General features: G+C 43.2%; 1 protein-coding gene, 1 long non-coding RNA gene and 1 other non-coding gene across 3 annotated transcripts; 2 read left to right on the top strand and 1 right to left on the bottom strand.

Annotated features, from left to right (window-relative positions):
* The first annotated feature begins 1,305 nt into the window (after positions 1 to 1,305).
* Positions 1,306 to 4,265, top strand: LOC113616429 (uncharacterized). Its single transcript, XR_003431301.1, has 2 exons — positions 1,306 to 1,943; positions 3,737 to 4,265. It is a non-coding gene; the product is annotated as an uncharacterized LOC113616429 (long non-coding RNA).
* LOC113616450 (Z30 small nucleolar RNA) lies at positions 3,519 to 3,615 on the top strand. Its single transcript, XR_003431305.1, has one exon. It is a non-coding gene; the product is annotated as a Z30 small nucleolar RNA (small nucleolar RNA).
* Positions 4,266 to 4,781: 516 nt separating the features above from the next.
* On the bottom strand, positions 4,782 to 8,484 carry PEX12 (peroxisomal biogenesis factor 12). Its single transcript, XM_027099735.1, has 3 exons — positions 7,841 to 8,484; positions 6,992 to 7,545; positions 4,782 to 6,171 (listed from the first exon to the last, which is right to left on the bottom strand). Exons 1-3 carry the CDS (start codon positions 7,961 to 7,963, stop codon positions 5,772 to 5,774), a joined length of 1,077 nt encoding a protein of 358 aa, XP_026955536.1. The 5' UTR covers positions 7,964 to 8,484; the 3' UTR covers positions 4,782 to 5,771.
* Between the last annotated feature and the right edge of the window lie 4,633 nt (positions 8,485 to 13,117).

The following is a 13,117-nucleotide window of genomic DNA, read 5'->3' as shown; positions in this document are numbered from 1 at the left end:
CGTCCGGAGCCTGTGCTCCGCAATGGAAGAAGCTACAACAGTGAGAGGCACGCGTACGGCAAAAAAAAAAAAAGAATGCATCAGGTTGACAAAGGGCGATGAAGAAGGAAGGGGAAAACCAGGCAGCGGAAACAGCACTTGCAAAGGCCCATTCTCTTCACTTTCTAAAGTCTATCCTTAAAGTACAATGGAGGTCCTTCATAGGTCTGATACAGAGGACATTCCATTTTTCTCCATTTATTTCCTCATGTCTTTCTCCCCATCCCTATCTGACACTCATCATATTCCTCCTGCTGTCCTTCATATGCCACCTCTCCATTTCTTACTAGCTCTCACCTGGACCATTGCAATCACTTGGCAATAGCTTCCCCTTCTTTCACTCTGCCTTCCTTCAATCTATTTAAAAACACAGTTGCATATTGAGTTTTCAGCTCTGATCACCCATCTCCTCAGACTCTGAAATCTTTAAATCTCCCACTTTCTCCAGAGTAGTCTAAACTACACAGCCAGCAAGCCACTATCTTTAACAGTCTTGCCCTGTCTTTCAAATCTCTTATCACCTCATTTCTTTACGCTAACACTGGTCCTCAAACTTTGGTGTGAATCAGAATCTCCCCTGGGGTACTTATTAAAAATATACACGCCTGGGTTCCAACTCCAGATTCAACCTTAACGATTCTGTAAGTCTGGATTGTGGGAGTTTGTCGTTTGGTTTTGATGCTGGGGGACATCTATGTTGTTAAGTTTCCTCCTGGTATTTCCAACTCACTGAATTTTGGAAAACACTACACCAGTTTCAACTTTACCTAAATTTGGTAAGCTCCCCTATGCTTTCTTATTTAATTCGGGAGTTAAATTATTTTCTCCCAGAATCTCCAAATCCAACGCATCTTTCAAGACCCAGATCAAATGCCACCTCTCCCAGGAAGTCTTTCTTGCTCTCTTTCGCAGTTCTTTGATATTTAGTGGCACCTCTTGCTTATTCAGGAAGCGTCCAAGCCCCTGACAAGCCAATGAGTTTCTCCTGGTCGGGGAGAGAGGGACACATTCATCAAAGTCCGCCCCAACCCCTAGCCCTCAGGCGGGAATTCGGCGCAAGCACGATACTCTCAGAACACTGAATCGATAGTTCTTCCTGGAAAGCCAGGGCACACACACCCTCTACAGCCCACCTCAGATGCCCTTCCCCAGTTGTGAAACGAGGCACCAGCAAAACCACTCCGGATGTCAGTCTCCCCAAGGTCGGGGATCAGGGAATTGGAGGGCGGGCGGGGACTACTCAGGGTCTTGCTTTCAACTTTGAGCATGTAGCCCGCCACGCCAAGAAGAGACGGCAAAGACGCCTGCGCCTTCCGGCCCTCCCTCCCCACTCCAACCCCGGCGTTCGCCTAGCCCTCCGATTGGCTGCTCCTCGCACCAGCCGAGCCTCAGGGCTGCGGCCCACGTGGTCCACTGGCCGTCGCGGGATTGGTTGTCGGGATCGGGCTGCCGCGGCAGCCGGCGGGGTAGCGAGGTGGAGCAGTGTGGGAAGCCCCAAGCCCGTACCTCTGGGACTGAACGGCGGCGGGTGGGCTGCGGTCAGCCTCTGCAGGCCTGGGCAGGCCTCCTGAGAGTCTAGGGCGTAAGAGTTTTGGGGGGTTCGGAAAGCGGGCTGCGGACCCCCTGCCTGAGGCTTTGGTTTGAGCCCTGGATCCGGCCTTGTGTTTCCTCGGAAGGATGGCGTCTCAGTCTTTCCTGAAGTTGGTGGGGTTTGGATGTTATTATTATTATTATCAGCAGTAGTATTGTTATTGTTGTTATTATTATCGTTTTGAGGATACACCGTGTATAAGTATTGGTGGTCTTGCGCAGGACGCCATGCAGAATGCCATGAGTTAGAAGCTGGAGGACGGAGGGCTTAGAGATGCTTGAGGGACGTCCTTAACCTATGTGAAATATTGGAGGTAAGTCGGCTTTATAAACCGTGCTGATGCTTGTATAATCCAGGCGGTTAGGGTTTAGTAGGGAGGGTCGTTCACTGACTGAATTAAACTGTCGCTTATTGAGCCGCCTTCTGTGTCCCAGGCATCATTCTGAGTGTAATGGATGCAAAGGCCAGTAAGAGGAAGTCCTGGTTCTTTAGGAGCTCTGCGTAATGGGGCTGGTGGGAGAGACGGGAGGTGGGGGACGTGAATGGGTGAATAATTGGCGTGTGATGCGTACTGTGGTGGGAAAAAGTGCTGTGGGAGTCAGGAGGGGATGACTGAGGGAGTTAGGGACCACTTAACAGAGAGGGTGACGTTTGAACAAGGTTTTAGAACTACAGACTTTCTCCAGATTGAAAGGGGTAGAGAAGGCGCTCCAGACAGAGGAAAGCGTACTGAGGAAGAGAACTAGGAAAGTGTGCCCTCTGTGTGTGGCTGGAGCACACTTGGAGCTCTGCTCACAAGTTTCATGCTTTTAGACAAGGTTATTTAAGTTCTCTTAGCCTGTTTGCTTTTTGTAACGTGTACTTACTTCTGCACAGGTTGATGAGATAAAGCTTCGAGCCTCTAAACAGGCACTTTACTAGTTTCCCTCTCTTTGTGGAATTCAGTTGCTGAATGGAGAACACAGACCATGGCTGTACGTTTTTAACTATGGAGTATCAATCTATTGACATTTATAAATGGCTGAAGGAGGCATGTTGTGTCTCCAGAATTGTTATTTAGATACAATGCTGAAAAGCTGGAGAGGTTGATATTGTTTGTGATCCTAGTACTTTAGCATAGCATGTCAGCGATAGTAAACTACGAGGTGTCATTTAGAATAAAATGCAGGCAGCTTTCTCATTCAGAAATTGATCATCCATGTTGTGAATTACCCAGGCTTTGCATTGTTTCCTTTATCTTGCCCATGGCCTGGAGAAAAATGAAATTAAACCTTGTATTTAGCTGGTAGTGGAAAAATATAAATCTGGTAATCAGACCTCAGTTTCTCTTTCCAGCATTGCTGTTATTTTGTTATGGACCTTTGTCAAATCCTAGCCTCCCTGGGTCTTGGACTCTTTAGCAGACTCTTGTATAAAATTTTTTATGACTATACTTTTCATCTTTGTTGGCAGCAGAATTGTAAATCAAATTGTATGTTAAATGAACTGGAGTTTACTTTATAAAGGATTTTAGGAGAAAATCTTTTCTAAAGATTTTGCTTTAGAACTAGATTATAAATCCCTTCACAGACATCCCTGAGATTTTATCATGCATGGTGTTTGGACTCACTAAAACAAGAAATGTTTTTGAACTGTAAACGCTTCTCCACTCTACTCTGCATTTCAAAAATTTTAAAAAAGCACCTCCAAAACAAAACTTCTTCAAGTTTGCATTTTTGTACAGCAGAGTTGCTTGAGGTGCATAGTAGAAGAGCAAATATTGAAAGCCCACGGTTGCAACTTATCTAAAAAGAAGTCTTTTCTTCTCATGGGTAAACCTAAGTTTTCTTGGATGTGAAAATAGGGTGTTGGGCTGCTCTTAGATAATACAAGGAGGTGAAAAGCAATGATGCAATGATGAGTGAAGTACAGTCTGACCTGGTATTGCCATTGCTTCAGTGTTGGCATTGACCAGGGTATGACCCCTTAATCTTCTCTCTGAGCTGATTCTGGTTGTGGTTTTTCCACATTGGTAATGTTTTAGCCTATTAGGATACTGGTTTTATTATGTGTAAGAGTGTTTAATATTCTTTTGAATTACTGATACTTTTCTGTTTTTCTTTGTAGGTTGAGGTGAAAAATATGGCTTTGATGTCTTCATGGAAAACTGCATTATTTCAGTCCTGAATCTGGTTCGGTTCCCTTATTGACTTATTACTATATTAAAAATGTTTATTTAGCAGTGATTGTAAAATGAAAGTAATTAACATGTACATGTTTTTTGGGGGGGAGACTAAGGGGAAACAGGTGTTCAGCCTAGAAAAACATTTCTCATTGGATTTCCTGTGAAGTCAGTGTGTCTTGGGTTTAACTTTGAAACAAATTAAAAAATTTTTAAATTAAAAAAAAAGTTTACTTAACTATGCTATTTGTTCTGGTAAAACCTTGTGGTTTAATAAGAATTTTTGCAAATATCCATTATATTCTTCTCTTGGTACATAAAAGTGTTAATATTTTAAAATCTATAGGACATTCTATTTCAAAATTTAGTTCTATTATCTTAGTGCTGTCAGAAAATGTGCTTTGAATTGCTAAAATGAGTTGTATTGGACAACACCTGTCTCAGCAGAGGCACTTAAAAATCATTTTCATCCTTCCTCTTGTAGTAATGATTTTTTTTTTTAACCCGTATGTTTTTAACCTGTATGTTTAACCCTGCCAATCCAGTGGCAACTTAAGTGTTTGTGCAGTATTTCACTTGAGAAATAAGGTATTTCACTCAAGATTGAAGTCTTGCTGTTGGAGAATAGGATTTCTCTCCAATATTGGATTAGCAAAAAAAGCAAAATGTTAATACAGAATGCCTCAAAAAATCAAAGGTAGGGGCTTCCCTGGTGGCGCAGTGGTTGAGAGTCTGCCTGCCGATGTAGGGGACACGGGTTCGTGCCCCAGTCCGGGAAGATCCCACATGCCGCGGAGCGGCTGGCCCCATGACGGCTGGGCCCGGAACCTGCGCCCCCCGAGCCTGTGCTCCGCAACGGGAGAGGCCACAACAGTGAGAGGCCCGCGTACCGCAAAAAAAAAAAAAAAAAGTCAAAGGTGGCCTGAATGAAAAATTTAAATACCTCGACTAATCTTTCAGTTTCCACATAATCATGACATGGAACAGCTCTTTGCCAAAAAACATTTATTCTTAAAATTTACTTAAGCGTTTCGTAGAAACTTTAGTAATAGCCAGAATAATTCATGTCAGCTTAGCAAACTCTTAACAGCAAGCAGAAAGAGCTTATGAAAAGATCCTGTCTTTACACAGTCATAGTTAGGGCAGTATTTTACTTCATCTCTTCACTAATAGCTTTGCTTTCACACTGAAGTCTTCAGACTATTCTGTATATACATTCAACCCCTATTTTCCTGTAACCAGTTTCCCAAGGAAGATATGTGTGGTTCACAAAGGGATCTTTAAAAGGTGATAAACTATAGCAAATGTTACTTAACAAATGAGTCTCAGCATATGGAAGGAGAAAGTGTTTCTAAGTATTTCTATAAAAAGCATGTCCGTGGTAGGGGTAGTGGGGTGGTGGTGGGATGAACTGGGAGACTGGGATTGACATGTATACACTGATGTGTATAAAAGCGATAATTAATAAGAACCTGCTGTATTAAAAAAATAAATAAAATAAAATAAAGCAGGTCCATATTTCATACTGTTTGCAAACCGATAAAACCTATTCCTAATAGGCAGATAAATGCTTTCCTTTCTCAAAAGGCCTGCTTCCCCTTCACTACCCACTCTACGAGGTCTAACTTGGGTTTTTCCTGAAAGCTTGTATACCTGTTGTCCTTTAAGGAAGGGGACAGGAAAAGCTTCTGTGCCGAGTACCCTCTTTGATCCCCTTCTCTATGCTGACCCTCACATCCCCTGCCAGTCCTGATTCTCTCACTCTGACCAGCTCGGTCAACTCTAAGTAGAGGTGTCTACGGAGCAAGCTAAAAGGTTAAGATCAACGAGTACATCCTTTTAAAGAAATCCATGTGGCTGTTTAAAGTTCATACCATTATTAATTGAGGATGATCATACAATGCTATTTACCGTGCGGGAAAGCAGCCCTCTGGCCTTATAGCGCAGTCATTTCGTTGTGAGACAAGGTGCTAATCCCTTTCAGTTCTCAGGGGAGTACAGTTTTATCAGATGCTGTACTTGTGTTGGATAACCTGTGATGGGACAAGCTCGGTGACTCCTCACGTAATTAAACACACAGCGATAACAAAACACATAGCCAGAGGTGGCGAGAACGGTGTCATTCACGCGGTTTTTACGACAGAGTGGGCACACAGTCTTCATTTGGGGCAACAGGGGAGAATCAGAATTGTAGTCTAGATGTACCGGTGGTGGTGGATTAGGCAGGGCAGTCAATGACTTGATGGTTTCTTGGTTTCCGGATGAATACCACCACTCAAGGAACTGCAGGAAGAATACACCCGTCGAAAGGCCAGTAGAGAGGCATGAGGCGGCACCTCCCACGGCTTGCTTCAGAGCTGACTTTATCTTCTCGCCAACGCTGTTTGGAGAACAGAACAAGGAGGCAAAAGCAGAAACTGTTTATTTAGGTACAATCACAGAACAACTAATACGCGTGTAATTCTTACACTTTTCATTAGAATCGTTGATTCAGCTTGGGGATTGAATAGTTGCTGGACTGGCGTTTTCTCTTGTAAGTGTCTATTCGAAACAATTCCTCTTTCTGACCTACCGTATTTTAGGAGTTCTAGGAGCTAAGCTTTGTTTTTAATGACTAGGGCTTTGTTGCTTTGTGTTTTGAGAAAGAAATTAATGAGCCATTGATTATATAGACCTTTTATGGGGGTGGAAGATAGTATATCCAGAAAAAGAAATAACTCACTTAAAAAACAACTCAGCAGTACTGAGGAATATATTTGAACTTGTCAGAGAACACAGACACTAGGAGCGGGATAGCACCATGGTTAAGAGCAGTCTTTAGAATTGTATTGATCTGGCTTGAATCTCAGCTCTGCCGCCTATTAGCTGTGTGGCCTTGGCAAGGTACTCAAATGTGAGAACTTAGTTTCCTCAACTGTTAAATGGTGCTAATGCATTTATTTCATTGAGCTGTGATGAGGATTGAGATAATATATGTAAACACCTAGCACAGGGCCTGGTACATAGCAAGTGTGTGCAGAAATGTAGCCAGTATGATGAGGAATTTTACCAGGATGGAAATCCTTGTTTTATGGACACAAGAATTTTTCGATGATTTTATGAAATACCCCAAAGTGGACTGAAGGGGGTAAATTTCATAAAATTGGGATAAGATTTTAGGATTTATTAATCAAATATGTTGGGGAAATGTTAAGCCTTACCTCCCAGCTGGTTGCTGCATCATGCTGGCTTCGGCTGGTTTGTGCTCCAGAGCTTGTATATCCTGAACTGTAAGTCGACCTAGCCGAACCCCAGCCAGACTCAGCAGTGGTGAGTGATGCTGAGCCTTTCCTAGGATGTATCGAAGCTGCTGTACAAGAAACCAGCCTTCCCAGGCCATGTTAACAAATGGGTAGGCTGCCAAAAAGGCTCTGTAAAATCGTTTCCAGCGGGAAGTAGGGGGATGGATGGAATATTCATCCTCTTCTCTCAGGCTAGAAATCAGCTTCTCCAGCTTCACTTTCAGATAGGGAAGAAGAACCAGGAAGATAACTGACTTCCAAAGCTGCTTCTTTGGGAGACCAGCACTGGCCAATCTCTGAAGCTTGTGTGTGTCTCCCATTACGATCCTCTTTAAGCCATAAAAGTTTTCAGAAAACGAGGCGCTGGTTTTAGACAGATAATGTTGCTGGAGCAGAAGATCTAGCAGGGTGAAGATTTCATCAAACCACTTCCACAAGAAGCCGTAGCGGGCAGGATTTGATTCTGCAAGAACCTAAAGCAAAATAAATAAATGAAATTCATTCCATTACACAGCTACTATGCCTTGTATTTATATTTCCTTTTTTTCCATCTGAATGTCCACACTTTTCTTTCTGGGTCTACCTTAACCTCCCTTTAGTGCTGGGTATTCAGTACACATAACAAGAGACTCCATAACCATTAAATCATGTGATGTGCATTATATGCTAATTGGTTATTTCAAAACTTAGGCCAAGAAATAAATTCAGATTATTGGCTTGGTTTTTACCCGGACGTTCCTAAAACTTTTCAGAGAATTAAATCCTTACCTTGACCACATGCTGAAGAGCAGGTCTCACTGCTGTCATTAAACTGTCCTGTGCTACCACCTCAAAGATGGATGGCTGGTCATCCACCGAAGCAGTTGTGATGTGAGCCCCGTGCTCAGCCATAGTTTCGTGTGTGCACTGGGTTTTACTTTGCCCACAAACTCTCTAGTAAACATGAACTTTCTGGGGGTGCCAGATGGGTGATATTTTACAGGAACTGGGCAAAAAAGACCTCTTCCGGAGGCAGAGGGGAGGGGTCTCAAGGGAAGGTGAAGAATGAAGTCAACGCGGACACCCACGTTAGGGAAGTAGTGTGTGGGAGAGGTGAGTTGATTAATGCTGCACCTCACAGGGAAAAGCGTGACTATGGGGGGACAGGTACGGCGAAGGAGCGCTGGCCTTTCGAGCGGCAGTCCTGGAGGCGGCCAATCACGGACTCCCAATCCGGAGGGCTCAAAAGCCAGGCGGCTCTGAGGGATCGAAGGTGCCAGTGCAGGCCGGCCCCAACGGCCTGGCTCAGCTGTGGGCTGTGCAATCCCGCCGCCCGCGCCAGTCCTTGCGAGCTGACCCCAGGCGAGGGGCGAGGAACCCGCGACGCCGCGTTTAAGAGGAGGTCTCGGCTTTCTGTCAGGAGCCGCAACCGGAAATAGAAGACGCTTGGAGCCCGATGGCCGTGGAGAGGCGCTCTAGCCCCGAACGCGGCCCCGCGACCGGAACTAGAGAACTCTATGATCTCACAGGGACTTCCGCTTCCGCCCCCAGCGGGCTCGGTTGGAGAGGAGTTTTCCGCTGGTAGGTTTTACTTTTCTTAGCTGGTTTTGCATCGCTGTCTTGTTGGAAAGCCACGGCTCTGATATCTCTCTACAGAGTCTTTTTGGCAAGGTGTTGGGTCGCCGCACTGACGTCTGGCGCCCGGAGCCAGAGCTCGGCCTGTTGCTGAGGCCTTTGTTCCCTGGGGCGATAGAGAGAGGCGAGGGACCCAAGGGAATGTGGAGATGGCTCACTTTGCTTGCGGCGGGTGTGGTGGCTCACTATTTTTGCCGCCTTCGGGAAGGATTTGAAGCGACAAAGCCGAGATAGGAGCCTTAGCCTTATGGCTGCCAATTATTAACAAAAAAAAAATTTCCTGCTGTTGTTCAGAATTTGGGACGATTTTTTTCATTCAAGCTGGTACCTTAATTGTCTTCTAGGTTAGGTTACGTTCAAGCAGAACTCTAGGCACTTGCAACAGTAAATGAAAATGGTTCCTACCCTCGAACACGGTAGGATGCGTCACATTAGCGATATGAATACAGTGCTAAAACGGAGTGATGCTGTTGAATTCTAACTCGCATGAATTGGGGAGGCTTGGCAGACAAGGTACTTTTCATTGTATACCAAAGTAAATGTAATTAACCTGACCTTTTGCAAACTACTTTTACATGTTATGCAATTGCCTTGAGTAGCTGCAGGTTTACTGAATTTGGATAATAGTTAAAGTTCATCTCCTCTCTCTCCAACCTCTCCCCTCAACCCCTGGGCTAAATAGCTAGAAATAGAAGTTTGCTTACTTTATACCATAGAGGACGTTATGGTATAAAGACAGTTAATTGTTTCACATAATGAGAACGCTGGAACAAGGTTTGGGTTTAGTTGTTTCAATAGGAGAAATAAAATCTTGCAAATTAACCTTAATTGTGGTTCCAAAAAGTGTTTCAGGGAATTCCCTGGCGGTCCAGTGGTTAGGACACTGTGCTTCCACTGCAGGATGCATGGCTTGGATCCCTGGCCAGGGGAACTAAGATCCTGCATGCAGCGTGGCCAAAAAAAAAAAAAAGTGTTTTATAGTCTGATTGGATACCTGCTGGAGAAAGTCACATTGATGGAAGATTTTACCTTACAGAGTTTTAAGGAGTAGAGATAATGTATCTATATAAAACACCTAGCTGTAGCTTCTTGGTCAGTGGTATCTCTTACAGAGAGGCTTTTCTTAAGTGAACAGCAAAAAGACAAAGTTGAGAAATAGCATCACCTAAGACGAGTGGGAAGTTAGTTAAACATTGGTATCAGGGTTCTTTGGTTACAAGCAACAGAAAACAGGCTAATTTAAACTAAAAAATTTATTAGAAGAACATGGAGTAGCTAACAAAATAAGGAAAACCAACTCTGAGGGAACAGGAATTACACAGTCCTACTGGATGTTTCTAGCAAGAATTAGCAAAGGGTCATACAGGCATCGCTGTTGCAATGAACGAGCTTCAACAAATTTCTGTCACTGTACTTATGATTCAGATCCCTATTGACTGACCTTGGTTCAGATTTCATCTCCACTCGCTGTTTCACTCTTAGCCAGAAGAGTGCAAGACACCTTAATAGTCCTTTGAGAATATTGCAAAAGTAAACTGATGTTGTTATGTGAGAAAAAAGGCAGTCAAAAATAACAATGTCAATTATTACAGCCAATAAATAATAAACACCTCATCACAAATCCCACTCCCAGGTTTATGGTGTAATAAGCAAGACACAGAAATTGATTGCACTTATGTTAAAAGGTGTGAAGAGCCATCAGATAGGTTAATATGGTGAGTTTAGAGGAAGAGACAATAAGAGCTGGGAGAAATGAGGCCGTTCAAACTAGCTTAAACAGAAGCTATATTGGCCTTTGTAACCAAGGGGAAGATCGTTTTTAACCTCACGTTTTATCTCAGCTTCTTTCTGCCAGTTGCTTTCTAATACAGCGATGTAACCTGGTATCTCCTGCATCTTATATCAGGACCAGATGTCCACTGAGAAGGTTTTGTGGATTAGGTGGACCTCAAAAGATGAGTACATTTGGAGAAAGTCAAATTGTTTGCTTTAAATATAGAGAGGAAAATAGACCAATAATACATAGTCTATACTGTTGACCATAATATAGAGGCTCTTAAATGCTAGTTTTAGTACTTTGCTTGTGGACATTCATTCATTTATTCCTGAATAATTTACTTATTCCTTTATTACTGAATACATCCTGTGCGCCAAGCATTATGCTAGGTGCTGGGTAGACAGTAGTAATAAAAACAGACTTGGTATCTGCCCTCATGGAATTTACAGTCTAGTTGGGGAGAGAGATACTAAACAAGTAAAGAGACTAATATATAATTTACAAATGGAATAAGAGGGCTATGATGGGGGTGGCAGTGGGGCCTGGGAGAGAAGAACCTTTTAGATTGGGTAATCAGGGAGTGCCTTTATGAGATTACAATTAAAGTGAGACCTAAATTATAAGCCAGCCAGCCCTGTGTGGAGTTGGGGAAAACGAATATTAGGTAGGAGGAGCGGTAGTTGTGAAAGCCCTAGGATGGGAAAGAGCTTGGCCTATTTGAGAGCTGCAAAAGCTAACAAGAGGTGAAATGAAGAGGAAATGAGGAGTGACTGAAAAGGATAAAATGATATTAAGAGAGGTAGACAGGAGCCTAACCACTCATAGGCCATGGGAAGGAAACTGGATTTTAGTCAAAGTATAATGGGAGGTCATTGAAGGATTTATACACCGGAGTCATGACCAGGTTTATATTTTTAAGATGACCCCTTAGTGGTTATGTGGTTACATTTACTTTGTGAAAATTCATCAAGCTTTATATTTTTGGTGTGTACTTTTTGGAATGTTAGTTTATACTTCAAAAAAAAAGTGAAACAAAAATCTGGCTGCTGTATGAATAATGGTTGGGAAGAGAGTTGAGGTTTCTAGTAGTTGAGGCAAGAGGCGATGGTGGCTTGGAATAATGAGGTGAATAGAAGGGATTGGATGAATTTGAAATATATTTTGAAGGTAGGATTGACAACTTGGAGATGGAATGAATGTGGCAGTTAAGGGAGAGAGAAATCAAGAATGACCCCCAGATTTCTGGCTAGTAATTTCTGGCAGTGTAATTTGTTCAAATAATTGCAATCATAGCAAATGTTTACACAGTCCATACTATGTGCAGGCATAGTTCTAAGTGCTTTACGTACACTAATTCACTTCATCCTTGTAATAATATTATGATTGGATATTAGTATTTCTCCCATTTTGTAGATGAGAAAACTAAAGAGCAAAGAAATGGGGAAAACTGGGAGAAGGATAGGTTCTGTACCAATTAGGAAATGAGGAGCTGTTGAAAGTTTCTGAACCGGGGAGAGGTATGAATCAAAGATTTTTCTGGTGGCATCTCTACAAAATCCACCTCTGTCTTCTGTGAGTTGTACCTGGAACCACAGTTTTTAAACACCTCCCCCAATACTCTTATGATTTGCTTAATTTGGGTGGGCCATATGTGCAGACTTACGATCAGTGCGGTTAGCAATTTGGTGGTGAAATTTGGGGACTAGGTCAAGGCTAGAGATAGATATTTTGGAGTCATATTGTGGGACTCGAGGGACATTGTTCCAGCTAATGATTAAGAACTCTCCAGACAATAGGGGCTTCTTAGACAATGGGTGAATTTCCAGGATGTCCGGCCCCCTTCCGAGAAGGAGGGAGATAACAAAATGTAAAAAAGGTGTCTGTCAAAGACCAATCAGGCAGCTGGGGACAAGTTCCCTCTCTGGTCCGAGCCTAAGCCGGGACCAATCAGCAGGAGAACACAACCAAATCTATAATTTACATACGGGGAAGTGGGAACCTATAAAACTGACATATTCGCGCCCAAAAGGGTTCTTTCTTTGACCTCCTGCATGAGGACCAAGGAACCCCGGTGCACCGGCCTTCAATAAACCTCTTGCGTTTTGCATCGACTTCCGACTCTTGTTGTTTCCTGGGCGAGTCGAAACTCCTAGGAGACCGCGCAGGTCTAACAATATGGGTAGGAAAAATGATTGAACCCATGGTATTGCTAAAGGGTTAGTGTAAAGAAAATGTATGAATATAGAACTTAAAAATAAAATGCTTGCTACTTTCTCCCTCAGACACCATCCTATATCTCTTCTCTTTCAGCTATACTTTCTTATGGAGTTATCTGTTTTCATTTCCTTACCTCCCATTTATCTTCACACTTCTTCAGCATGGCTTTTGCCTTCATTATCTCTGCTGATGGTCTCAGCAATGACATCGAAGACCTTTGTGCTGCTAAATCCTTGGACACTTTTCGGCCCTTCCTCCTTTTCTCTCTAGCAACTGTTGTTGTTGACCACTCACTCATACATTTATCCATTCAACAAACTTTGGGGAGGGGGCGGCTAGGCCTCAGAGATATAGTATATAGGTCCTATACTTTCACAGAACTCTAAAAACGTCCTAAATGATTATGACCACCAGCTTTTCCTTCTGCCTCTCTACTT

The sequence above is a fragment of the Aethalodelphis obliquidens genome, unplaced genomic scaffold, assembly GCF_003676395.1.
Source record: "Aethalodelphis obliquidens isolate GAN/ISIS:26980383/991018 unplaced genomic scaffold, ASM367639v1 scaffold139, whole genome shotgun sequence".
Lineage (NCBI taxonomy): Eukaryota > Metazoa > Chordata > Mammalia > Artiodactyla > Delphinidae > Aethalodelphis > Aethalodelphis obliquidens.
The sequence above is the reverse complement of the archived record's forward strand: the minus strand, read 5'-3'. Positions and strand labels throughout refer to the sequence as shown.

Excerpts from the sequence above, each read along its gene's own strand:
- PEX12 (XM_027099735.1), bottom strand. The coding sequence starts at position 7,963 with ATGGCTGAGCACGGGGCTCACATCACAACTGCTTCGGTGGATGACCAG. Across the intron at positions 7,546-7,840 it reads CTCTTCAGCATGTGGTCAAG|GTTCTTGCAGAATCAAATCC; the intron begins GTAAGGATTTAA and ends ATTTTGCTTTAG. Across the intron at positions 6,172-6,991 it reads ATGCAGCAACCAGCTGGGAG|CGTTGGCGAGAAGATAAAGT; the intron begins GTAAGGCTTAAC and ends TTCTCCAAACAG.